Raw genomic sequence first — 26,556 nt, forward strand, 5'->3', positions numbered from 1 at the left:
TGATCTGCCTGCCTTGGCCTCCCAAAGTGTTGGGATTACAGGCGTGAGCCACTGCATCCGGCCTAAGTTTTTAGTTAAGTCCCTGGCATATAGTGAGCCCACCGATCTGAGGGTGCTTTTCTTCCTCTCTCCTAAAGATCCTCATCCTGCTGACCCCCCTCCTCCCTATGGTCCTCCTCCCCGGATATACTTTGAAGGCCCCCAAGTTGTTCCTGTAGGTGAGTGCCCCTGCCGGCCTTCCCTCCTCCCTTTCTGTCTCATGCTCGGAGCTGCCCAGAATGTTCCCTTTCCTGACCACTGGCCAAGACTCTACCCAAACAGCACCTCCTCTGGAAAGCTCTCCTCCCCTGACTCTGTAGCTGTGGGACCCCACAGCTGGCCAGCTGCCTCTGCTCCCATGCTGGCTGTGTTGCCAATGGCCACTGAAGCATCTCTCTCCAGAGGGAAATCACGGGTGGATGGAGCCTGTATACAGTAGGCGCTCAGGACGTTTTTATGGAGTGGACTCCTGTTCTGTACTCTGCAAACACACCAGCCCTGAGGCCACAGGAGGGGAAGGCAGAGCCCCCCAGGTGGGGCCTGAGCTTTGGGATTTTCCAGGGAATTCTCGGACAGTCTCCAGATTCAGAACTGCTGGGTTAGATACATTCCTGGAGGGCACAGTGAAGATGACATCACCATTGAAAAGTGCCCTTTAGGCCGGGCGTGGTGGCTCAGGTCTGTAATCCCAGAACTTTGGGAGGCCAAAGCCAGTGGATTGCATGAGGTCAGGAATTCAAGACCAGCCTGGCCAACATGGCGAAACTCCCGTCTATACCCAAAATACAAAAAGTAGCTGGGCGTGATGGTGCGTGCCTATAGTCCCAGCCACTCAGGAGGTTGGGGCAGGAGAATCGCTTGAACCCGGGAAGCGGAGGTTGCAGTGAGCCGAGATCGCACCACTGCACTCCAAGCCTGGATGACAGAGTGAGACTCTGTCTCAAAAAAAATTAAAAAAAAAAAAAAAGGGCCCTTAGAGCCCACTGGAGACCCCACTTCCAGCTATAAACACTTGTTTCCTTAGTTTCCTCCAGACCGGGGTGGGGGAGCCACACCACACCCCCACATATCAGGGTCCAGATCCTAGCTTCTCCCCATCTCAGGTGAGCACCGACAGCCCGTGGGAGGTGAGAAGCCACAGGGGCCTGACCTGGGCGGGTCCCACCTGCTTACTGCTCCCCACTGCCAGAGCTGTATGCCGGCATGCCTGTGGTGGGGACGTCCATGCCAGTGCAGGTCGTGTGTCCCTACTGTGGAAACCGCATCATCACGGTGACCTCCTTTGTCCCGGGCGCCCTCACCTGGCTGCTGTGTATCACCCTCTTCTTGTTCGGGTGAGTGGCCACCCCTCGGCCGCTGCAGAGGGCTGAGCATTGGCATGGGTGGGTCCGGGCGGGTCCCTGCAGGGGAGGGGGAGCCTTCGGGGAAAACAGCAGGACCAAGCCTCGGGGAGGCCAGTTGGGTGGGCCATTATCTCCTTGAGAGAAGGCAGCAGCCCTGTGACCCAGGGACCTCCCATGAGAACAGCGTCCCGGGAGCGGAGGGGTGAGTGATGCTGGCAAAGCAGCCAGCCCAGGGCACCCAAGACAGCTGCTGCTGTCACCAGCAGCCAAGAACACGTGGGTTCAGGATGGCTCTTACCTCTCAGCTGAGTTAAAACACAGAGAGGGGCCAGGCGTGGTGGCTTACGCCTGTAATCCCAGCACTTTGGGAGGCCAAGGTGGGCGGGGTCACTTGAGGTCAGGAGTTATAGACCAGCCTGACCAATGTGCTGAAACGCTGTCTCTCTATTAAAAATATAAAAATTAGCCGGGCATGGTGGCGCGTGCCTGTAGTCCCAGCTACTCAGGAGGGTGAGGCAGGCAAATCGCTTGAACCCGGGAGGCGGAGGTTACAGTGAGCCAAGATCGCGCCACTGCACTTCAGTCTGGGCTAGAGTGAGACTGTCTCACACACACACAAATACACACACACACACGCCGAGGCCCCTCCCAGACTCTGCCTGGGCCCCAGGTGCGTCCAGTGTGCAGCCTGAGAGGTGGCTCCACTCACGCCCAGCCTCCACTCTGGGACTGCAGGTGCGTCCTAGGCTGCTGCTTCCTCCCGTTCTGCATAAGGAGCCTAATGGACGTGAAGCACTCGTGTCCCGTGTGCCAGCGCGAGCTCTTCTACTACCGCCACCTGTGAGCTCCTAAGAAATAAATGCCAGGGGTGCCACCTGGGCACACCCCTATGGCCTTGCCTCCTACTCTTCTGTCAGCCCAGGAGATTGGGCAGCCGCCTCTGCTCCGGGAGCCTGTGTTGAGTGTGTGGGGGCCGCACCGTCCTGTCCACCTCCATTCTCTTTTGACTCCTTAGAGCCACAGTCCCTAGCTCAGCCCCATCTTTCTTTCTGGGCTCCCTCCCATCAGCTCAAGCCTCTACCTCTTAGGGAAAACTATCTCCCTGTAAGTCCAGCCAGGAGGGGAGACCTGTTCTCCCTGATACCACATCTCATCCACTACGTGCACCTCAACCCACATCAACCCACATCCGGGCTCACTCTGGGCCCTGCCCCTGCCTGGTTGACCAGCGGCTCCGTTGCTAAGTGCAACATCCAATGGGCACTCGCTCCTTTGCTCCTAACTGGGTTCTCTGTAGCCCTTGGCACTCTGCCTCCCTTCCCTCAAAGACCCCATCTCCTGGGCTGCAGCGGCTCTCCAGCCCCTCCTGGTGGGTTTGTCACTCGGCCAGTGCTCCTCAGGGTCTAGCCTTGGCTCCTGCATCCCACCCACAACCTTCTCCCTAAGATGCTTGGGGCCCTGCAGAGCGAACAGGTCTCACACTAACTCCCTCCTCCCTCTTCTCCTGAACCTGGTGGCTGGGACGAGTGGGTGGCGGTGCCCCTCCAGGGCAGCCCTTCAGTCCCATCCTTCTTGCCCTGCAGTGATTTCTTCCCTCCCCTTTATCCTCTCCTTGAAGGAGGCAGCAGCCCCAGGTCTCCCTGTCGAGAGTCTCGCCCGCTCCTGCTCTTCTCCAGCAGCCGGTGGCCAGCACTGAGCCGGTGATTCTTGTGGGTGAGGATCCGGAACTCCGGCTTGGACTATGTCAGACACCTGCCAACAATGTGCCTCTCTCAGTCCAAGTCCACATGCTTCCCCTGGGGCCCCTTGAGGCCATCTGTGAGCTGGCTCCAGCTCCCCTGCCCACCCCAGCCAGATAGGACAGAGTACTGCTCCCTCACCAGCCACCCGACCTCCCCTGGCTGCTCCCAGCAGCGCCCAGCCCTCCAATCAGCCCCTGCCCTGTCAGTCTGGTCACCCGCTCTCTGGTGTATCACTTTCCCCAGGCGGTTTGTGAGGTCTTGGCTCACCTCTGTACCCAAGGGCCTGGTGGGGACAGGCGGGTTATAGAAGCTAGGATGGGGCAGGTCTGCCCAGATCAGTCTGGTCTCCCACCAAGAGGTTTAACCCTTAAGACTCCCTTACAGCTGCAGCCTTACAGCATGGCAGAGCTGCTGTGGAGGAAGGTGGACGTTAACAGGCCCCAAATAAGCTGACGAATAGGACCCCTTTCAGGGTCTGCCTGCAAACGACGTCAGGAGGGGGACGATGGGGTAGAGGGAAATCCAGTATCACCACTAAAGGACTTAAATTTTGCAGAACAGGCTGGGCGCGGTGGCCCATGCCTGTAATCCCAGCACTTTGGGAGGCCAAGGTGGAAGGACTGCTTGAGCCCAGGACTTCTAGGCCAGCCCGGGCAACACAGCAAGACCTCGTTTCCACTGAAATGCGGGGCTGGGGGGAATTAGCAGGGCATGGTGATGCGTGCCTGTAGTCCCAGCTACCTGGGGGGCTGAGGTGGGAGGACTGCTTGAGCCTGGAAGGTCGAGGCTGCAGTGAGCCCTAACCATGCCACTGTACCACAGCCTGGGTGACAGGGTCTCAAAAAGTTAATAAATTTTGTAAAGTAAAAATACTGTTCTACTCGTCATGTTTTCAAATAAGATGAATTTCACAGGGGAGAAAAGTAAGGGAAGAATTAGGGGGAAGAGGAATAATCGGGAGCTGGGGGCATGTGAAGCTGTCTTCACTGAACTGCAGCTGGGGGAGCTGTAAGGCTCACACTGATGGGGTATCGACCCATTATTGCCCCACCCTACAGATGCGGAAGCTGACGCTGAGGTGAGTAACTAGATCAGCGCTGGAGATGTAGGTCTGTCCAACTCAGGGTCCAGCATCAGGGAGGAAGGCACAGAGGCGAGGGGTGCATGTGTGTGTGTGGCTGACGGCCTGGAAGAAAGGGTGGGTGAGCACATGTGCGTAGGCGAGTGTGTGCCTGAAGGCCTGGAGGAGGGGTGTGTCTGTGTGCCTGAGGGTCTGGAAGGGTATGCGTGTGTGCGTGTCTGTGGCCAAAGGCCTGGAGGGACAGAAGGGAGCATTACCTGTCTTCCATCATATGGTCTTCAGCAGGCAGAGGTTCCTGGAAGCCATAGGGCAGGCAACAGCCATCTTGGTCAAAGCCTGGCGTGATGGAGCTGACAGGTCCTCAGGTCACACCAGCCCCGGGGAAGGGCAAGTTCTGGGACAGGTTTCCCTGGAGTAAAATTCCCCAATGCCTATGCCTCTGCCACCACCCAAAGGCCTGGCTACATCGGGAGAACAACTTCCCAGTCCACACTAGCTGCAGATCCCAGAGCCTCCATTTCCACTTCAGAGACTCAGCAAGATTTTTAGGGTTGGATGGTGAAGTTTTTGACACAAACGAGGCAGCTAGTACCTGGGAACCCCAGTACGTCCCTGAAGACAAAGGAAGTAACCTCTCATTTGTAATAAATGAGGACACAGGGGCACCACGTCAACACAGGGAGACAGAAAAGCCCCTGGTGGACAAGGTGAGTGGTCATCCATCCAGGCTGTATCTCAAGGTGAGGCGCGAGGGTCTCACCTAGGACGAGGGCCCAGCCACCGGGCCTCCACCATGCAGAGAGACTCGCTGGCTCTGCAGAACAGCCAGGCTGTGGCAGGCGACAGTCGGGGGCTGCTTGGTCTTGCTGGCAAGGCCCACCTGCAGCCTGAACCCTCCGCCATCTGCAGAGTTCAGCTGGAGCCCCTCGTTCTGATTCCACGCAGCCTGCTGGCTTTGACTCGGGTTCCCAGATGGCTCCAGAGACATAAGCACCTGCAGTCCAGGGACAGTGTCCGACCATGGCCAGGCTCTGCTCACTCAGTATGGACTGGCTGGGGGTGCCAGGTCCTCCTCAGTCACAGGAGAGCTTTCATTGGCCTGAGTCAGTCACCATTGTGCCTTCAGAGGTGGCCAGGTCCTTGGCATGGCTGAAAGCTTCTGCTGTGACTCTGCGGATCAGTCCCCAGGCGCTCTGGATGCAGACTGTCCCGTTAGGAAAACGTCACTTGCCAACTCTTAGAAATAGGAGAATTTGCGTCGAAAATCCAGGATTTTCAGCTTGGCGAGGTGGCTCACCCCTGTCATCTCAGCATTTTGGGAGGTCAAGGCGAGATCACTTGAGCCCAGGAGTTTGAGACCAGCCTGGGCAACCTAGGGAGACCTTGTCTCTACAAAAAATTAAAAAATTAGCCAGGCATGGTGGTAACACCTGTGGTCCCAGACACTTGGGAGGCCAAGGCAGGAAGATCGCTTGAGCCCAAGAGGTCAAAGTTGCAATGAGCCACGACTGCACAATTGCACTCCAGCCTTGGCGATGGGGTGAGACCCTATCTCAAAAAAAACAAGACAAAAATACACATTAAAAAAAAAAAGAAGTCAAGGTTTCTCGGGTTCTGTTGTCTGAAGGTGTAGGTGCAGAGGAACTGGGGTCTTGAGAGGCTGCCAAGTGGGGCTGGACTTCATCTGCCCCTTGGCCCAGCCCCCTGGAATACCCCCAGACTCAAGCCTCGGGATGTCTGCAGTCACTGCCTTAAACAGGACCTGAGCCGCCGTTCTAAGTCTCTCAGTGTTCCTGTGTCTGAGGCCTTGTCCTAGGGAAGCCTTGGTTCTCCTATGCCAAGACCTTGTTGCAGGGCCAGGCTAGGGCAGGGCTGGGGCTTCCTTCTCCTGCATCCCTTTCCCTGACCGTTGATGTGGTCCTCCATGCCCAGGGCAGGCCTCTTCCCCAGCTTTGGGGCTTGTCAGAGGGCAGCCCACCACTGGCAGACGAGCTTGGCAAGTTGCTGAACTCTCATTTGAAACTGGGGACAGCCCCCAACTTATGCACAGAGGGCTGAGCCAGGGCTACCTGGAAAACAGGGAGGTGAGGCGGGCGGCCAGTGGGGGTCTGAATGCCTGCTCCACACTGGGCAAGGCCCAAGGCCCAAGGCCCCACAGCTCAAGGTTCTGTCCTACTTCGGGCCACCAGACGCCTCACTGCTGACCTCAGGGCTGGCTCACCGTGCACAATGGTTATCACAAAGGGGTTTCTTGCTACTGTCCCTCCTAATTAACCGGAGGCAAGAATCAGAACAGCCCCCACCCCACCTTCTCACAGGAGCCCAATGGGCAGGTGTGGCACTGATGCCAGCTCGTGGGCAGAGCTCGCTGGCGGCTGGTGGCCTTCCTCACAAGGCCACCCATACCACTTCCCTACTGCAGTTCTCAGCTCAGCCAGGGCAGAAAGATGTGCCTGGTGGACCTGGCCTTGAGCCATGTCCTATGGGGTAAAGAGCATGGAGGGGCCATCAAGGCCATGCTGGGAACCTTGAGCAGCTTCTGGACTAACTCTCACCACCAGGGAGGGGCTGGCCTTAACCACCCTTCTCTGCCTCCACACTGCAAAACCAGCTCTGCAGCAATGAGTTTCAAAGGGCTAAGTGGCACTGACTACTGGTGGGGAAGGACAGGCGGTGCCAGTCTTACTACACAAATTGGACTTCATGGGTGGTCTGAATCCGTAACTTTTTCCCTCTCCCAAGCTGCCCACGCGCTGTGCAGGCACCATGCTGTGAACCCCCAGGCCCACCCCCAGATCCAGCCATTGACAGCTGGCAGCCTGTAGGGGGTCAGTGACCCCTTGGAGCTGATGTGGGGGGGGGCCCTCCCTTTGGAACCTGCACAGTTTTGCTCACAGATCATTCATGGTCTCCAGCTCCCAAGCCTCACTCAGTTAAAGGCTGTGGAAAGCAAGTCAGCAGAAGATGCACAGGTACCCATCTCCCCCAACAGCAAAATGCAGGGATAGGGGACTCTGTCCTTAACTGTTCTCACCCAGAAAACCAATGTCCCAAAGGATTCCTTGAGGGAGTAGGCCATAAAGAACGACCACTCCAATGCCTGTGCTTCAGGTAGCACTCAAAAGCCCTCGAGTTATAGTCCCTGTAACTCCCAAGGTGGGGGATGTTTTGTCAGAACTGCCTATCCAGCCTGGAAGACATCAGCCACATGTGCAAATTAGAATACCATTAAAATTCAACCCCTCTGCCACTTAAGCCACATTCCAAGTGCTGTATAGCCACAGGTGACCAGCAGCTCCACTAAGACAAAGTTCTGATGAACAACTGGGTGAGAATAGGGTGGTAGCAAGGCTGGCCGGAAACACTGCCCACTACTCACACAAAAGCCTTAGGGATGTAGTCCAATGGGGTTGGCAAGGTCTGGTTGTCAACTTGACTCCTCTACTCCCCCAGGGGACCTATCTACATACCACTAGGAGGCAGTGACTCAGCTATCTAATCTGAAGCTCTCTTGGCCCAAGAGGCCCTTATATCAAGCCATGAAGGCAGGATCATTTCCCTGTAATCCAGGGCTGGTGCACCTACAAAGCGGGTTTTTAAAAAACGAAGCCCTGTGGGGAGAGCCTCACCACTCAAGTGTTGTCTGTGGCTGCGTTCATGGCACGTTGGCAAAGCTGAGGGTCCCAACAGAGACCATCACACAAACCTACTCTGACCTTTTACAGAAAGTTTACCAACCCTGACCCTAACATAAGCCCAAACGACAAGAGAGATGTCTTACTTACACATATCGCCTTAGTAATTCAAGGAACCTTCAGGTGCTACGGCTTTCAGATGGAGTCTCCCTCACTCTGTCGCCCAGGCTGGAATGCAGTGGTGTGATCTCGGCTCACTGCAATTTCCGCCTCCTGGGTTCAGGTGATTCTCTGGCCTCAGCCTCCCGAGTAGCTGGGACTGCAGATATGTGCCACCATGACCGGCTAATTTTTGTGTTTTTAGTAGAAACGCTTTCACCACACTGGCCAGTGATCCACTTGATCCTGACCTCAAGTGATCCACTCGCCTCAGCCTCCCGAAGTGCTGGGATCACAGGTGTGAGCCACCGCATCCGGCCCAGGTGCTATAGGTTTTATCGCATTTGCTCTGTGAAGGTGGTTTCAGAGTTGAGACTTTAAAACTACTCACAATCTCCATCCCTGGCACCATAAACATTTGCCTCCCAACAAATGAACAACGTCATGTATGAAGCCAAATGTCCTTGCTGTCTTGTGAAAGAGAAGCTGGGTTAGGGCCTCCATCAGGAAGCGATGGTGTCTACACGTGGCTTCTCGCCACTATCACGGCACCCATGTTGCAGGGGACTCTGCAGGGCGCCATTGTGTCACCCTTGGGCTTTGCCCACAGCGTGAGCCACTGGGCCTGGCTGCTCTTCTCATTTTGAAACGAGACTGCTTCAGCTCGCTGCTCCTGTGTGCGAGGGCGCGGAAAGGGCCACTGTGACCACAGGCCCCTGCTTTCACACAGTGGTTTTTCAGGCCCTCCGCTGTGAGGACTCAGAACGCTGTCAACAGATGGCATCCACACCCCATAGAGGGAGAAGACACAATAGTCCCAGGGTTATAGTGAGGCCGGGGAAGGGGAGTTCATTTTTCTTTCTTTAAAATTTCAACTTGTCTCCCCAAAACCAGCTTAACAAACTCAAACTCCTGACACTGTTAACAGGGAGTGCGTGGAAAAGGGAACACGGCACACGACGGAAACATTACAACACGTTTTTTGGAAAAAGAGTCATTTAATATCTCAAGGGAGAGTAGGAACTTTGAGTTACCTAAGACTACACCCAACCCCGAGCCCAGAACAAAAACAAGACACCTTAATGTTCGTTCAAAGACAAACTCACAGCGAACGGCTCTCGCACCCCTGCTCTAACTCCTCTTTCTAGGGAAGGAAGGAGGGAGGGAAGGGCCAGGTCCCCGGGGGCCCTCACTCCCTGCTTTCTATCACACAGGTCACAAGGCAGCTCTCAGAGCAGAAGGCACACACACTGCAGTGGAAGTTGAGAAAGGAAGTCACTCCAAGGTACACACTGGCCCAGAGACCAGGAAACCGTGCCACAGAGCTGGAAGGCAAGGCCGATGGGACAGTGCGAGGACCACGTCCACGACAGCGCCTGCCGCCCCAAGGGGCCTCGTGACACGTCAGGTCACATCTCCAGTCACCTCATTTGTACACAGCTCCCTCCTGGAAAACCTTTTATTTCTTAAGAGCAAATGTGACTAGTTAGAGGCAAAAAAAAAAAAAAAAAAAAAAGGAAGAAAGAAATGAAAACAAGAGACCCTGCCCCCACAAAACCGAATTAGAAGGAAACGTACATTTCAGTGAAACCTTGTTACAAATGCCAAGGTTTCTCAGGCCTGTTTCCAGGGAGAGTAGAAATCTTCCTCCACTTCCACGTCACTCACTGAATTATAATTTTTATAGAAAATTTTATTCAACATACAACATTTTCCAGCAAAAAGGCAATATACAGGAAGAGTTGGTGTACACTGCTCCCACAGAAACAACCCAAAAAATACCGGAAAAGGATGAAAAATAAGAGTGATTTGCTGATTCTATTTTACTGCACTCAAAACTAGACACGCAGCTGGCATTAGCTCCAAAAGAAAAGGAAACGGGGCTGCGACTGAAATAAAACTACACACAATGAATATCAACATCAGTGAAATTCACTTGCAGACTCACCCAACAAAAAGGAACCTCCTCCCAGTGGCAAATTGTACATGTTCATTCATTAAATATACAATTTCATTTTTCCTTTTTTTTTCCTTTTTAACTTTTTTACAAAGTCAACAGCGTACTAACCACTAGTGAGCATGCCCTCTTGCTAAAAGGCTTTGTTGTTGTCTGTTCCACTTTAACGAAATTCTATGTGTAATTCTTTCACCTGCTCGTATGAACTGTTGAGATCATAAGTCTGCCGAGGCAGCAGAGTAAACCTTAATTGAATTTAACAATGTTCTTGATTTAATAAAAAAGACCCCCACGCTGTCTGTCCGGACTGTGTTCAGTGCATCCACTTTGCAAAGGGGCTGCAGACAGTAGTGGCTGACGAGGTGAGACGAGTTTATTAAAAAGCCCCCAGGCAGCTGGAGGAGGAGAACCCGAGGAAGGGCCGACAATGCACACAATGAAGGGAAGAGCGCTATTTATTAGGTTGTGAGTTTCTCTGTTTTGCCTTTACAGATGCACAAAAGGTCATTGAAAGTATAACTGAAGGAAATAGGTCGGACGAGCCTAAACACAAGACTTTCTAGCTGCAGGGCTGGTGCACGGGACCCCAGGAAGGCAGCCGAGCCACTCATGCCCACTAGGGACAGCCCAGAGACCTTGAGCCAGGGACCCATGATCCGCTAACCTCTTCTCCCCCATTGCGCTGACAGTTGCCTTGCACTGTGGTTACCATAAAATAACTCTCATTGGCATCCAAGCTTTATAAAAACACCTTCATTTTGCTCAAAAAGGGCAGTCAATAGATACAGAGAAGCCAAACTGAACAGCCTCAATAAAATAAAATTAACACCAGCAGCGAATCCTCTTGCTGAAGACTTCGGCTAGAGGGCACGTGCACCAAAGTTCTAGGCTGTTAAGGGGCCACCCACACACCGTCCTCGCCTTGAACACACCAGCTTGGAAATCAGTTATGGATTTTAATGGCCTTTTCAAGGTAAGTGTAGCGACTCCTCTTTGGGGCTTTGTTGAAGTGGTCGAGCCCTAGCCAAGGCCGAGGATGAGACATATTACCTGGTGGGGACGAAGAAAAGCAAGTGAGGCCACAGAGCAGCCCTGGAACCCCTCAGCGGGGTGGTGGCCAGTGAGGCATGCATCCCCGTGGCTCCCCAAGGGGTAAGTTTGCGGGGAAGCCAGGACCTGAACTGCACGCCCACCTGGAGCTAAGGAGGCCCACACCCTGACTGCACCTCAGAGCCACTGTCCTCACAACCAACCCTCAGTTTCAATCACCCTGAACACACGTCCAAGCTTCTCTCCTTGAAGAACTCACAGGTGACAAAGGATGTAAGGATCTGTTAAGAACTCATAGGTTATGGAATGATATTGCTCCTGGCTCCACAGGTCACCCAGTGGAGAGAGAAGAGCTGGCACTTGCCCCTGGGGCTGCCCCTCCCAGCCCCAGACCACTTGCTTCTTAGCCTGAAACCCACACCAGCCCCCGAGGGGAGAACCCTTACCGGGCTGTGGCTCAAAGTCTTTCAAATTTACTTCATACTCGTCTTCATTTATATACTGGTGTCGGCCCATCATTACAATTGCAAATTTAAACTAAAAGAAAAAAAATTAAAACTCCTCCATTATTTCTGTATATCAGTAAAACTCACATCTCTGGCAAAAAAAAAAAAGCCTAGGCCGCTATGCTAGGCAAGGCTTGAGCCTGTGGCCCGTCAAGCCCCCAGGAGGCCCCAGCTGCACACCTTCTCAAACTCCTTCTCCTGGATGTCCAGCAGGCTCTGGATTCGCTTCATCACTTCTCGAAAATGCTCGCCCTGGAATGGCAAAGGACACGTGCTCACACGGTCACTGCCGGCACCCCCGGGCCACGTCACGTGGCAGCCGCCAAAACCGATGCCCAGCCCCAACAGGAGCGCAGATTCAGCAACAGCAGCCACCCAAAGGCTCCAGGTTTTGATGCGAGCCACTTGGCCAACCACAACATCATACCTGGTGTATCCTCAGCAAAAACGGGATTCCGAACGTTCCGAAGACCTCTTTGTGGAAATGCGCCACTGTGACAAGCATCTCATTCTCTTTATCTATGTCCACCTGGTCCAAAGGGATTTCCTGGGGACATGGACGACAGACACAGTTCTGTAAGTGCAAGTGATGCGGTCAAAGTGTCCATATCTCAATTCTCACACTATACCTGGAGGGTAGAGCCTGTTTTTGCTAAAAATGCCACACCTGGATCCAGCCAGAATGATGGGCGCTCATGGAAGCCTAAGCCAGAAGATATCCAAGTTTCTTCCTCCTCCCCCAAAAAACTGAATTTTAAGACATCAAATACTGTTATTATTCCAGTCCCTGTGGAAATGTCAACAGCTCTAAATCCAAGTGATCCACAGTTTCTGTCTGGATTGGGTTAGTAACCCAAACTGAGGACTAATCTCTCTGCAAAAACACTGCAGGTCCACCCATGGAATCATATACCTCAGTTACTGGTATATAAACACAGTCCAAGCTACTTGCACACTTTGTTGTGATACTTAAACATGCAGTAGATGGGGCTCATGAATACTCTTTGGTGCCAGTGGTGTCGGGGACAGATACCTCTATTCGAAACGTCCGACTTGTTGCAGGAGATAAACATTCTAATAGTTCATCTTCTTGATGGACACCGATGATTTTGTAGCTTACAATTTCTAGCAGCCTGAACAGAGAAGAAAAAAAAAGTGGGGCAAAATGAAGTATGTATACTCGCATAAAAATAAAATGGTTTTCTAGAAAGAAATAAAGTTACCATGATATGCTTTTTTTTTTTTTTGAGACAGTCTTACTCTGTCGCCCAGCCTGGAATGCAACAGCGTGGTCTCAGCTTACTGCAACCTCCGCCTCCTAGGTTCAAGCGATTCTCCCACCTCAGCCTCCCGAGTAGCTAGGACTATAGGTGTGTGCCACCACACCCAGCTGATTTTTGTATTTTTAGTAGAGACAGGGTTTCACTATGTTGGGCAGGCTGGTCTCAAACTCCTGACCTCGTGGTCCGCTCACCTCGGCCTCCCAAAGTGCTGGGATTACAAGTGTGAGCCACCTCGCCCAGTCTTTTTTTTTTTTTAAGAGGATCTGAAATATCAGAAACAGAGACTGGGGGCAAGGCAAGCAGAGGGGGTCCCCTCGAAGCACGAGATTAAAGGGCTTTGCTGGACACAGGGGAAGTGGCCACATTTGGGCAGAGATGTACAGACTGGGCCTCCGAAACTTGTGTAAACCTTTCTCACAAGGAATTCACATTCAGTTGATTGAGGCATTTTCCTCACTTACTCTTATTATTAGGTAACAGATTAGTGTCTCACTGTTTAATAACTGTTTTATTAAAACTAAAGAAAATTTGGGAACCAAATGCCCCCAAAGGCCATTTGTCCTCCAAGAGACTACAGGTCAATGTAGCGAGAATCATTCCCCTCTCTCTGAAATAAACAATCAATTCAGGGGCTTCTTTCTACAGCCCAAATGCTGGCTAGATGGATCAGAAGTGATTCAATCTGTCAAATACAAAATCAACAGTCACCCTTTCCAGTTTCAGTTCATCATTCCAATGGAATCATACGGTTCCTCTGTTTGGCTTTTCTATGGGAATCACGCCTTTTGACTACAGCTAATGTTATCAGAAGATGCAAGGCGAAGAAGGACAAACATGGCTTAATTGTGAAACATGCATAACCCTCTGCACCACACCGCCTTGATGGTTACCCTTGAGACTTGAAAAACTGGAGCAACACTGGGTCTGTGTTGAGTTTCTGTGCAACTGTCTTTGCAACCTGAGGCACACCCCACTGAGTCTGGGAATGATGCGCATGGATTCTGGCTGGGTGATTTCCACCGACGCAGCTGCAGAGGTCAGCGTTACTGCCACCCCTAACTAACCGTCCACATTTGGGCTCAAGAAATACTTGCCTAAGTTTCCCTGATGCTTTCTCCCCAAGCTCCACGGCCTTTTTACATTCTTCTAACAGGTCCCGGACACACCCATGCTTGTCTGGATATAGTGTTATTTCCTAAGTAATGAAAAGATAAAATAAGTGCTTTCAAGAAAGCAAAGTCTGCTACCACAAAGGAAGAGAGGAGGAAGTTGCATCATTGTTCTCAACTGTCCCCAGCTGGCCCCCATGTTCTTGCTCTCATTCCCACCCCAACTCCCTCATCTGTGAATTCACTCGCAGTGAGAACACTGGCCCTAACCTAGAACCAACCAAATACTGACAGGAGGTTAACAAAAGTGGCCTTGATGCAAAAAGCCTGTCATTTACAGAACACCTTCTCAGGAAATGATCCTGAAGGGTCACCCAGGGCCTTCCCAATTCTCAGCACAATGAGAAAGGAATGCCGGTCCAGATACAAGACCAGAGGCAGACTGTGGGCCTTCAGGGAGCTCAGTTCTACAAAGGTGAGGCTATTTATGTCTCGAATTTTCCCTCTATATTTGTAGAGCTAGAAAGGGTGAGAGATCTGGCATCCAAATAGGTACACAGACTTTTTTGAAGAACCACCTAATGCCTGTAATGCCAACACTCTGGGAGGCCTAGGCAGAAGGATGCTTAATTAAGCCCAGGAGCTCAAGACCAGTCTGTACAATACAGTGAGACCCTGTCTCTAAAAAAAAAAAAAAATATATATATATATACACACACACACGTATGAATGAGCTGGGCGTGGTGACATACACCTGTAATCCTAGCTACTTGGGGGCTGAGGTGGGAGGATCACTTGAGCCCAGGAGGTCTAGGCTGTCGTGGGCTGAGATGGTGCCACTGCACTCCAGCCTGGGCGACAGAGCGAGACCCTGTCTCAAAAAAGAACCACCTAAAATGTGGCTGGGTGTGTCTTCTGTTTGGAGTAAGCATGTGACACTGGAGCTGTCTACACTAGCAGCTTGGGGAGTAAGCGCACAGTGGAGTCAAGGCCCACTCCATTCACAGGCCTGCTGGACTCCCTGAGACCAGGCCGTGGCAGGAATAGCTGGAGAAGGATCCTCCCCCTCAGCCAAGTGGCAATGCATAAGCATCACAGTGGGACCTGGAAGGGAAGGGCTGGCTTCCGAACAAATGGTTCCTTAGCTTAACGTGTGATGTACCCAAAGGCCTCAGGAGGTCTTGCCAGGAGGCAGGAAAGACTGGCCCAGGTCGCCCCCAGCCCCTTTCATGTGCTGTTGTTTAGAGTGCTTTTCTTTGGTGTCTTAGTTTTCAACGTCTGGGGACAGGTAGAAACAATAAGCAAATTCCAATAAAAATTAAAATTTATAGTATTAAAAAAACTCACCTCTTCCCTAAATTGGCTGTTTAACCATATACATTTAAAACTTCGCCTGTTCTCAAAGTCTGTGATTTTCATCTTAAGCTATTAAGAAAAGAAAGATTCACGTTAGATACCGTCACCAAAAACCCAAGCCTTCTCTTTATTACCCATAGTTACATTAATTTGGACTCATACCTGCTGATAGTAAAGTTTCTTAGGTTGTCTAGGCTTGAAGAATTGTAGAAGATCTCTTAAAGTACCTTCATAATTATGTCTAAGAGGATTACCTGGGCCATCCCTATAACTACACAAGAAAACAGCATATAAATAAATGACTTGTTTATTTGCCTACAAACAAATATCTGTGAGTGAGCATAAAAGCAAACCACTGGCCTTACATCTGGACTTGAAATTTGGACCTAGCATGGGGTTTAACTTAATACTCCTGTTTCCCGAGAACTAAGTCCCACTCGCTGTCACACTTGAATGCTCTCTGCCATAGTGACAAAAGACCCAGCAGCCTGGCAGGACTGACCAGCTGGACACATGAGAGATGCACTGAGGATGTATCTAAAGTCAGTCTGGCTTTGGATGAGGCTGTCAATTATTTTAACATCTCAGAGTAATGTGGTCAAGATGTGAGTGGTGACAATTCTGAAACTAAGCAAGAAATGGCATGTCGGGTGAAATGGCGAGCTAATTATTAGTTCCAAGATGTTTCAATGAACTGTGGAAAGCATGCAGTCAACACCTAGCAAGTGTCCGTGCATATGACTTACCCTTGTGACTTGAAAAACTGGAGCAACATTGGATCTGTGTTGAGCCTCTGTGCAACTGTCTTTGCAACCTGAGACACAGAAAGGAAGGTTCATATTTTGGGGAAAAAATTGAAACCTGGTCATAAACTTCATGATTAATTACGTAAAACGTGCTATGAGCAGCCTGAATTTAAATTCCGTAGGAATTTATTAAACAGGAATAAACTATATTATTCCTTAATGTATCACCATGGGAATAGCATATCTGATGAAGATAACTTTGAAAAGTTTTCACTTTTAATGGTGAGGTCTACAGGTTCTTTTCTGATGGCAATTATTCTAGCTCCCATGGCAGTATCAGCCTGAATCCACTTCAGTGGGAGATTTCCTCAGGCATAGCCCCTCCTGAACCAAAACCATGAGATAGCTTCTTCGACAAGCATTTTAAGAAAGAAATTTGTCTTTCTGGAGTGGGATCTGAAGAGGAAAGGAGCATTTATTAAATACCTGAAAATAATTCATTCTATTTGATAACGTAACCACAAATCCAGGATCATTAGGGATTGTTTTATCACAGAAAATGACATCAACGCGGTGGTAGAGATCTCGGAAATATTCCTTTGCGGTGGGTAATTCACTGTTATCATTTTCAGGGTCATCCCTGGTGGGGGGAGAAAGTTTGCAGTCTGAATCAAAGACCATGGCAGGGGGTAGCTGGTAAAAATGGCATCATCTTTTACACAACAGTGACACCAACAGGCTCTCTTGCAAGATAAATTCAGGTTCCCCTTTGTAAGCGAGACAAGTATGCAAGGGGATGCACTGAGCCAGGCACAACGTGGTGGCTTTACATTCTCATCCCACTACAAAACAAAACCCCCTTAGGTAACAGCACCTGCGCCTCCTCTACAGGAGCAGACTTGGACGCAGTGTCTTGCCCACAGACCTGACAGGTGGTGGAGCCCAGTCACTGACCGTGAGTCAGCAAATCAGGGCTTTCATGTGCCATCGAGCCGCTTTCAGACACTGAGTGTCTAAGACCAAAGACTGGTTGGTTTACATGAAGACAAACTGAAATGAATTACCCAAGTAGGTACATTCTAAGGAGTTTTGATTTCATCAATCTTAGGGGAAGGAAGCAATTGTTCCCACCCTGCTAACAGTCGCCACGTGCACTTGAGACATTTTCAGGAATTGAGAAGAGCTTTATGAAATGAAAATGTTCACCACACCTAATTTCAAAACCCAGAGAAAGCCTGTCAACAGAGCTACATTAAAAAAACAAAAACAAAAACGTGGCTCAGGATCTAGGTACAAATGTTTCTTGGTTCTACAACTTAAAAAAATCCTGAAATTAGTAGAAAGTGATACAATCCTTCACAAAGTACATACTTCTGAAATACTATGATGTCACCATCCATTAGTTCATCAAGGGCTTTATCAAGAGACACGTCATAGTCCTGAATTCTCTCTGTTAAATTCGGTTTAACTTCCTACAGTGAAAGATATAAAATTGTTACATTGCGAAGTTTGTCTAATGTTTAATATGGCCAGATAGTCTTCCATGTACTTAAGTATTTTCTGTACACCCAATTCTATTCACGTTTTAAGTTAAAATGTTAACGGAAAAAGCTAAATAAATAAATCCACAAATATGTAAAACTGATTCTAAAAAAATAAAAAATAAAAAATAAATTAAAAAAAAAAACGAATCACAAATCTAAATATGTCATTCTCAAGATCATCTGAGGCCCTGAGTGAGTTGGTAGACCTAACAGAGTAACAAATTCGGGGTAAAAAGAACAAACAAAATCCTCCACAAACTACTAAGAATATACTAATTATGGAAAAATAAACCATCCAAACCTCATAGAGGATAAGGCTAGTATCTTGAATAAATCCTGCTCTGTCACACATAACTGGGAGCAAGTCACCTAGGAGAAAGAAGATACTGTAAATGTGTAGCTGTAATGTACTGAGCAAACTCTACTCCGAAGGTAAGTGCACAAAGGACTTACGTATTTTACAGGATATTGGTGTGTAGATATGCCCACAGTAATTCAAGCTCCGCGTTTTGGGATCATACATCTTCAAAAATAACATTACATCATCTACAAGGTTAATAAACAAGTTTTGTTAAGATCCAAACACTCAGTACAATGCTTAAAAAACAAAAAAACAAACAAAACAAAAATAAAAACAAAAAAACCAGTAAGCTGAATAGCTCAGTGACAAGTGAAATGACAGCTTAAGGTACCTAAAAGTTACTTCAGATGTGGCTTAGTCACGAAGCTGAGGCTATGACCGCAGAGTTTCCGAACATCAGACCCATGGAAACCCACTACATTTAGACAGTCAAGACGGTATTGAGTGCAGCAAACTTAGAATTCCTAGTTCTGAGACCTGGCACTGACTGGCTGGAAGAGCGTTGCCACGGGAAGATTGCGCATGGTCTTGTGTCTTTGCCAGAAGTGACCACTCACAGCAATAAAAGTGTCATTTTATAGCAAGGGTCAGCAAATTCCGATCCACCTGTTTTGTCGATAAAGTTGTACTGGAAGACAGCCAGCCCGTTCATTTACATATTCTTTGTGGCCGCCTTAGTACAGACAGAAAGGCCTGAAACGCCTGAGATATTGCCTATCTGGCCCCTGACAGACGTTTGCAACCCTGCTCTTTAGGATGTGACCAACGCGATTAGCACAGCACAGCAGCTGAGACTGAAGACAGAACAGGACGGCCCCACATGGCTGCTACTGTCTCCGGGCCTCACAGGAAACTTGCAGCCAAGTCAGTCTTATTTGACTTCATCAGGAAGTCAAGTGAGCATTTGTGGAATTGATCAACAGATCTTTCTGCAAGGGAAGAAGGCTTAACCCTGTGTGTTTAGAACAACAATCCAGGAATCCAACGCTACTGCTCTAAGTGCAGGCAGGCGTCTCGTGGGCACTTACGATCTTTATCAAACTTGGGTAAGGTCGCTCCACTAGCAGCCAGCTCGGGATCAACTGTTTCCAGGAATATTGTCCAAGGGTTTTCATTATCACTGAGCTCAATCATCTATTTCCAAAAGAGACGCTGATTTTAGAAGAGTCTAATGGCTTAGGTGACAGAGCGAAAAACTACAGTCAAGTACTGAAGAAAACGTCCAATTCTAGTTAAGTGGACCAAAAGGGAAACAAGCTGCACTAAGTGCAGAGGACTAACACCTCCTGCATGGTTCCAAACCAGATACGCTATTAACAATATTTACTGTTTTATTGCCGTCGGCTTCATTATCTAACATTGCTGGCCGTTTTGTTCCATTACTCCTTGCTTGCATGGGCCACAATCGAATTTGATCTTGTGGAAATCCCTGAAAAAATATTAAGAATAGATTAAGATAAAAACACACTCATATTTTAGTCCTCTGTATTACACACACACATGTATATACATATACATATATACACATATACATACATATATAGTCAAAATGTTAATGTTAAGATTGTGATTGTAGGCCAGGTGCTGTGGTTCACGCCTGTAATCCCAGCACTTTGGGAGGCTGAGACGGGTGGATCACGAGGTCGGGAGCTCAAGACCAGCCTGGCCAAGATGGTGAAATCCCATCTCCACTAAAAATATAAAAATTAGCTAGGCGTGGTGGCGGGCGCCTGTAATCCCAGCTACTCGGGAGGCTGAGGCAGGATAATTGCTTGAAACCAAAAGGCGGAGTTGCAGTGAGCCGAGATCGCGCCACTGGGTAACAAGAGTGAAACTCTGTCTCGGAAAAAAAAAAAAAAAGAAAGAAAAAAGACTGCGATTGTAAGAAAAAGAATTCTAATTCTTTCCCGGTTGATTTGGACAACTGTGACTTATCCTTCAGGATCGAATGCCCATTTTACAAAAATAAAGAGGGGATGGGGGTGCAGGGAGTGGAGTGGAGAACGAGGAAAAGCGGTGGAAACATGTCTGCGAAATCCTGTGGGTACCCCAGAGCTGTAGTCAGGGGGTCAGTGGTTTTCTTGCACTTTCTCAGGCAGGAAACATTCCTGGGTCACACCCCTCACTGTCAGACAGTAGCTGGACCCAGCACCCACCCCCAAAGGCAGTTAGTCTTTTCTAGTGACAGGGAAGGAAGGTGGACCTTGGGAACCAGGGTGGGGACATCCATAAGACCGGCACGCACCATGGTCTGAGAGAGGCTCTGAACAAACTCGGCAAGCGAGGAGTTCTTCAACACTTTGAACACAGTGTATTTCACTTTTTCTTCATCGTACATGTCATTTCCTTGGTGGCCACAAAACTGGTCCTCTGCGACTATCTGAAAATTTTTATGAAAACACAGAAAAGACTTGACAACTGACAAAAAATGAGTCCACACTGAACACATTTAAACATTAAAATGCTGAAAACTCATTTTTTGTTCCAAAGAAACTTCTTCAGAAGACCAATGAAGAAAAACAGCATAAAATGACCAAAATGTAAACCTATTTATTTAGAAATAGGAGGCTGTGGGCTGGGCACGGTGGCTCACGCCTGTAATCCCAGCACTCTGGGAGGGTGAGGCAGGTGGATCACCTGAGGTCAGGAGTTCCAAGACCAGCCTGACCTACATGGAGAAACCCTGTCTCTACCAAAAATACAAAATTAGCTGGGTGTAGTGGCACATGCCTGTAATCCCAGCTACTCGGGAGGCTGAGGCAGAGGTTGAGGTGAGCAGAGATCATGCCACTGCATTCCAGCCTGGGCAACAAGAGTGAAACTCCGTCTCAAAAAAAAAAAAGAAAAGAAAAAAGAAAAGGAGGCTGTGTTTCACTGCAATAACTTAACTCACCTATAAATTGGACCTAGCTACATAGCCAACTGTGAGATGACCTCCTCCCTTCTCCAACCCCTACAGTACTTTCTGAATCAACACATACCCTGAAGTGCACTTGATCGCTACTCTGCCTGGTGACCTGACTTCTGACACCCAAGTCTTTACTCCTGAACCAGCCCTGCCCGCCACCAACAGGGCCAGGTGTTACAAATGCTCAGGCAGCTGCCCAGAGCAGCTCAGGGCACAACAGTCCTGGTTTGTGTATCAGGAACTACTCTGGGACTGAGACCAAGCTCAGGAGAGCACGTGGAGCAGCTTCTCTCTGGGCAGTTGCCCTGCGGTGCGGTGGGTGACCCAATGGTCCCAGAGGGGCGGGGGCTGACCTGCACGTGCATACAGAGATGGGTGCCCTGCTTCATGGTGACCCAGGAGTCCCAGAACGGTGGGGGCTGACCTGCACTTGCATATAGAGATGGGCTTCCTGTCGTTCCTTCCGCTTCTGAGCCTCGATCCTTTTCTCTTCTTGTAATCGCTCCACCAACTGCTGAGGAATATCATGGTCGGTGACCGCCTGTAAAACTTCACCTGCAGGACAAAGGCATCCTCTTTGACCTCTGCAGATGGACTTTCGCCTCCTTAGAAGCTCCTGATTCTAGGTCATCATTAATAAGATAATCTATTAGGCCAGGCTTGGTGGCTCATTCCTGTAATCCCAGCACTTTGGGAGGCCAAGGCAGGCGGATCATGAGGTCAGGAGATCAAGACCATCCTGGCTAACATGGTGAAACCCCATCTCTACTAAAAAAAAAAATACAAAAAATTAGCCGGGCATGGTGACGGGCCCTGTAGTTCCAGCTACTCAGGAGGATGAGGCAGGAGAATGGCGTGAATCCAGGAGGTGGAGCTTGCAGTGAGCCGAGATTGCGCCACTGCACTCCAGCCTGGGCGACAGAGTGAGACTTCGTCTCAAAATAAAATAAAATAATCTATTAACGTGAAATTACTTGGTACCATGAGTCTGCACAAGCCCAACCCTGCTTGTTTCTGGGCTGTTGTAAATATAGTGGAATAAGCATAAAACATGTCTGGACAAAAAAGGATACTATGAATTCATGGTACAAATGTCAAGTCCACCACAGTAAAGGACAGAACAAAAGTGAACGCTACTCACTCAGTTTTGATTCCCTGATATAGACTAACATGTAAGCATTAGTGCAGTGTCGAACAGACAGGTCGTCATCGTGACCCCCATAATTGTGCTCAATTGCTTCCTCTTTAGTGCACCTTGACACGACGTCGTCATCAAATTTACACCACTGCAAGGAAAGCAACACACATCAGCAGCGATCAAGCACTGTGACAAGCACCCAACACTAGACGGCAGCGTTGTTCTAAAATATGTGAACTTCTAGGTATGCCCCAGTTGAAAAAATATACATGTGTATACATACACAGGCACACAACTTGATGGTGTGCTAGGCAGGCAGAGCCTCAGGCATCCACTCATACAATTCACTAGGACCTTTGCCATCCCCATTCAACATTCTGTGGGCATTACTACCGTTCGCCCAATGGCAATTTTTCTAATCTACTCAAATAGCCCGTTTTCCACTTAGGTTCAATCTACTGACATTACCAACTCTTTACAGAATTAAAAAGGCCATACGGAGCACACCAAATGAGAGTTCAAATTTTATCCTTTAGTTATAAAATTAAATGGGTTGTTTTATCCTATCCCATGGCATTTTATGGAATCAAGTTAAGGGCCAGACTGAAGTCAACATGGCATGTCTCTAACAGTTATCTTCCCATCTGCCTTGTGGATGGAGCCGTATTAAATAGTGGCGAGCACTACTGTTACAGGTACTCTTCACTGTTTTCTCATGCTGTGGGGTCCCTCCATCAAATCTCCTTGGCAGGAGCTGGGTGCTGGCCCTGTGGTCTTGGAGTTGGATTCCAAGATCCTCATCTGCCAAATGAGTATGGCGCCCTCTACGCTCCCAAGGGTGGTGGTGAAGACTGCATGAGATCCCCATGAGAGGAAACAAGTGAGGACCAGGGGGCATGCAGAGGGACATGCAACCAGCCGGCCTCTCCGACTGGGCCCATGGCATGGGTAATTATCCCACAAGCATTCAGAAGAAAATGTAAGTGTCTCACATGAGATATAAGGGATTCTGTAGGTTCCAACATTGATTACTAATGAAGAGAAGCACAAATGCTAATTTACTATTTCCCTTCAAATCTCAGCAATTAAATGGATGGGACAACAGCACGTAGTAGCCAGAGAATACACAGATCAATTAGGGGTCCCTGACAAGGTCCCAAGTAGGAACCAAAACAGGCTGAAGCAGAGCGTCTGTGTTAACTTTCTGATGAGCTCGCATTCAGTCCTGGGTCCCAGCACTTACTTTGCCATCCCCTTTAGGGTTTAGATAAACCACATAATGTCCACCATGATTATCTCCACTATGAACCAGGACTGCATGAAGAATATAATTTGCAGGGTCCTTAGGATCTGTTTTTTGCAAAAATTCATCAAGTGGTAACTGCTCTGGGAATTCAAACCTATTAGAAAACATTTTAAAAGAAATTCAGTATTAATTTACACAAAAAAAATCACACTTTAAGTAAGGCCATTTAATGTATTGGCTCATCTTTAATGTGATAAGCATGAACTGCCTTGGGAAGGCCTATGAACTACATAACGCAATGTCTACTTGATGGAAATAATTATTCCTAGTCAACATAATAAATACACACTACGAATAATTTAGGCTGGGGGAATTCCAAATATATCAAGAAATGATTCTGAGGGTCGAGAGGTTAAGACTACTAAGGATATCTGCAAACTGAGAAACATGAAAAATCAAATTCAGAAAGACATGTAAAAATATTTCCCACTCTGAATATCGACTTAGTTTTAATATTCTACAGACATCCTGAATTCGACAAAGTTTTAACTGGCTCTACAAATTTTGATTTACTTGACCAAATTTCACCATCAGGGTTGCAAAATTAAGAGGCAGGAAGGCAAGTTCCACGGGTGGGGGCTGGTCCCAATCACAGCATTCGCCCCGCCTGTGAAGCAGCCAGCACTCAGTTCACAGCCCCTGTAGCCTTCAGGAATGGTGGCCTCAAGTTGCCAAACCTTCGGATTCCTAAACGATGCCAAAATCTTAGCATCTATGTAAAATCTCACAATTTAAAAAATGTTTGCCACTGGCTCCAATAAAAACAAAAACAAAGTAAGGACCTAAAGAAACATACCAACAGGTGGGAATTGGTCTGAAGGCTGCCAGTTTGTGAGTTCTGGCTGAGATAGCTTCTGACCTATATAAAGACTGAATGGGTGACGAAAGGCTCAGCTGGTGGCAAGTAACATGATTTGATTATACTCTCCGTCAAACCTGAAAGGTGAATGACCAATCTACATTCCATACAAAGCTGGTGCTCAACCTACTCAGGATAAAACTACTGTATCCTCTATCAGACAAGGTAGTGCACACTGTCACTCCTGCACCTGGTATTTTAACAATCTAAAAACTACTTGTGGCTGGGGGTGGTGTTTCATGCCAGTACTCCCAGCACTTTTGGGAGGCTGAGGCCAGCAGATCACTTGAGACCAGCCTGGCCCGCATGGTGAAACCCTCACTCTATTAAAATACAAAAATTAGCCAGGTACTTGGAAGGCTGAGGCACAAGGATCGCTTGAGCCCAGCAGTTCAAGGCTGCAGTGAGCCACGATAGTGCCACTGCACTCCAGCCTGGGCAACACAGCAAGACTCCATCTCAAAAACATAACAAAATAAATAAAAATAGGGCCGGGCGCGGTGGCTGAAGCCTGTAATCCCAGCACTTTGGGAGGCCAAGACAGGCGGATCACGAAGTCAGGAGATCGAGACCATCCTGGCTAACAAGGTGAAACTCCGTCTCTACTAAAAAATAAAAAAAACTAGCCAGGCGAGGTGGCAGGCGCCTGTAGTCCCAGCTACTCCGGAGGCTGAGGCAGGAGAATGGCGTGAATCCGGGAGGCGGAGCTTGCAGTGAGCTGAGATCTGGCCACTGCACTCCAGTCTGGGCGACAGAGCGAGACTCCGTCTCAAAAAATAAAAAAAATAAAAATAACTACTTGTAATTGGCATACAAACAACTACTTTAGCATTCCTGAAAACTCTAGCGCATTCTAGAAGTTGACGCCAACTGAGAGACAACAAAATATTGGAAAATCCTATTTAAACAAATACACTAAAAGTCCCTGTGAAATAACATTTACAATTGGTCAAAATTAAATTTATTAGAAATCCTGTGAATGCAAGATCTGTGAAGCAGAAACAGCCCCATCCTTGTGGACTTAAATCAGCCACAGCAGACAGCAGAGCTGGGACTGGGCAAAGCATCTTGAGAGGGGAAACAGACTCGGCAGAGGCGGCCTCTGAAACTTGACATAAAATAATTCCCTTAACACTGCTGCTCTTGGGACACAGAGGTAGAAGGGAAATCTAAATAAATCAGACGTGGGACTGAAAATACAAAGACTGAGGAAAGCACCGAGACTAACCCCCTAGACCAGCGCAATGATGAAATCTTAACTTTACATCCCACTACAGATTACCTATCATTGATCTTGATATTTTGGTCCGTCTGAGGGTCATACATAAATCTCATCAGTTGTAGATGTAACACTGGTGGCAATGTTAGGAATTTCACACCTTTCTCGGCTTCCTGAACATTGAAAAAGAAATGCAAATGTAGTTAGCCTCTACTTACTCCTGGAAGCAATGAAATCAACAGCGGCTCAGCAAGATTGGAACATGTCTGGGGACTCTGGAGACAAAGGCAGGGAAGTTTAGATGTCCATTTAGGGCATCTTTGAAATGTTTTCTTTAGGTCTGTTTATGGGTCTCTTTGTTCGTTAAAATAATGCTGCACCAGCATGACTGTGAGATTCTCTTACCTTGGATTGTATTCTAACTTGATATCCAGCAATGGGGGAAGAAATGGTTAAGGAAATTTAGACAGTCATTTGCTGCTGAATTATACAGTCATTAAACACTGTGCAAATTATGGAGATCCACAGAAAAATCGTTAAATGGAAAAGCAGAAAACTCTGGTTATAATTACGCAAGATTAGGTATGCTTATGAAACGCCCCAACAGAACAAGTAGCAATGAACCCAGTGATGGGTTGGCAGGATTATAAGCTTCCTTTCCTTGGGCTCTTTGATGTTTGCATAAGAACCCATGTATCACAGGGCACGCCCTTAGTGCTTATGGCTCAATCCCACTTCTAAGAAAGTTCTGATCCAGTGTCAGCAAGGCCCTTCCCCAGCTGACTGCCAGCCTCTGTGGGACAGGACACCCCAACTTCTCAACAAGCCTTCTCTGGGGACATCGGACTCTACAGCTCTCGCCCCGCTCTGTCTCTGCTCCATCTTGGCCAGCTCTTTGTTCCTCAGTAAAATCAGGCTTTGCCGATCTCACCCACGGCCAGGTGGTCAGGGTCCCTCAATGCACGTCTGACTCACAGCTCTATTTCCAATGCAGACTTTCCTTCTGGCTGGAAACCCACCTGCCCCGTAGCTAGCAAGAGACCTGGAGGAATTGGGGGCCATAACAAGACACACCCGTATGCCAAGGTTCTTGGATGTACATGAGCTGCTCGTTTAAGACAGGGCTATCTCAGGAAAGACAAACACAGACCTCAGGAACCCACTCCACAGTGGGGAAGGGCCTGTTTTTAATACAGCCTGAAAGATAAAAGGATT

At 48.7% G+C, this 26,556-nt stretch overlaps 2 protein-coding genes across 2 annotated transcripts in view; one reads left to right on the forward strand and one right to left on the reverse strand.

The window, feature by feature from the left end:
* The first annotated feature begins 1,263 nt into the window (after window positions 1-1,263).
* On the forward strand, window positions 1,264-2,226 carry LITAFD (LITAF domain containing). Its single transcript, XM_005591221.3, has 2 exons — window positions 1,264-1,373; window positions 2,118-2,226. Exons 1-2 carry the CDS (start codon window positions 1,264-1,266, stop codon window positions 2,224-2,226), a joined length of 219 nt encoding a protein of 72 aa, XP_005591278.2.
* Window positions 2,227-8,977: 6,751 nt separating this feature from the next.
* Window positions 8,978-26,556, reverse strand: part of USP7 (ubiquitin specific peptidase 7) — a 73,599-nt gene continuing 56,020 nt past the window's right edge. Inside the window, exons 12-31 of the mRNA XM_005591224.4 lie at window positions 25,405-25,514; window positions 23,201-23,357; window positions 21,961-22,105; window positions 21,244-21,374; window positions 20,157-20,291; window positions 19,239-19,340; window positions 18,940-19,045; window positions 18,004-18,096; window positions 17,852-17,919; window positions 17,378-17,478; window positions 16,493-16,646; window positions 16,007-16,074; window positions 15,423-15,531; window positions 15,252-15,329; window positions 13,890-13,990; window positions 12,546-12,645; window positions 11,940-12,059; window positions 11,693-11,764; window positions 11,453-11,543; window positions 8,978-11,006 (exon numbers count right to left, since the gene is read on the reverse strand). Coding sequence (XP_005591281.1) covers window positions 10,900-11,006; window positions 11,453-11,543; window positions 11,693-11,764; window positions 11,940-12,059; window positions 12,546-12,645; window positions 13,890-13,990; window positions 15,252-15,329; window positions 15,423-15,531; window positions 16,007-16,074; window positions 16,493-16,646; window positions 17,378-17,478; window positions 17,852-17,919; window positions 18,004-18,096; window positions 18,940-19,045; window positions 19,239-19,340; window positions 20,157-20,291; window positions 21,244-21,374; window positions 21,961-22,105; window positions 23,201-23,357; window positions 25,405-25,514 — 2,148 coding nt within the window. The 3' untranslated portion in view covers window positions 8,978-10,899. The remainder of the gene's footprint in view (window positions 11,007-11,452; window positions 11,544-11,692; window positions 11,765-11,939; window positions 12,060-12,545; window positions 12,646-13,889; window positions 13,991-15,251; window positions 15,330-15,422; window positions 15,532-16,006; window positions 16,075-16,492; window positions 16,647-17,377; window positions 17,479-17,851; window positions 17,920-18,003; window positions 18,097-18,939; window positions 19,046-19,238; window positions 19,341-20,156; window positions 20,292-21,243; window positions 21,375-21,960; window positions 22,106-23,200; window positions 23,358-25,404; window positions 25,515-26,556) is intronic.

Source organism: Macaca fascicularis, chromosome 20 (genome assembly GCF_037993035.2).
Source record: "Macaca fascicularis isolate 582-1 chromosome 20, T2T-MFA8v1.1".
Lineage (NCBI taxonomy): Eukaryota > Metazoa > Chordata > Mammalia > Primates > Cercopithecidae > Macaca > Macaca fascicularis.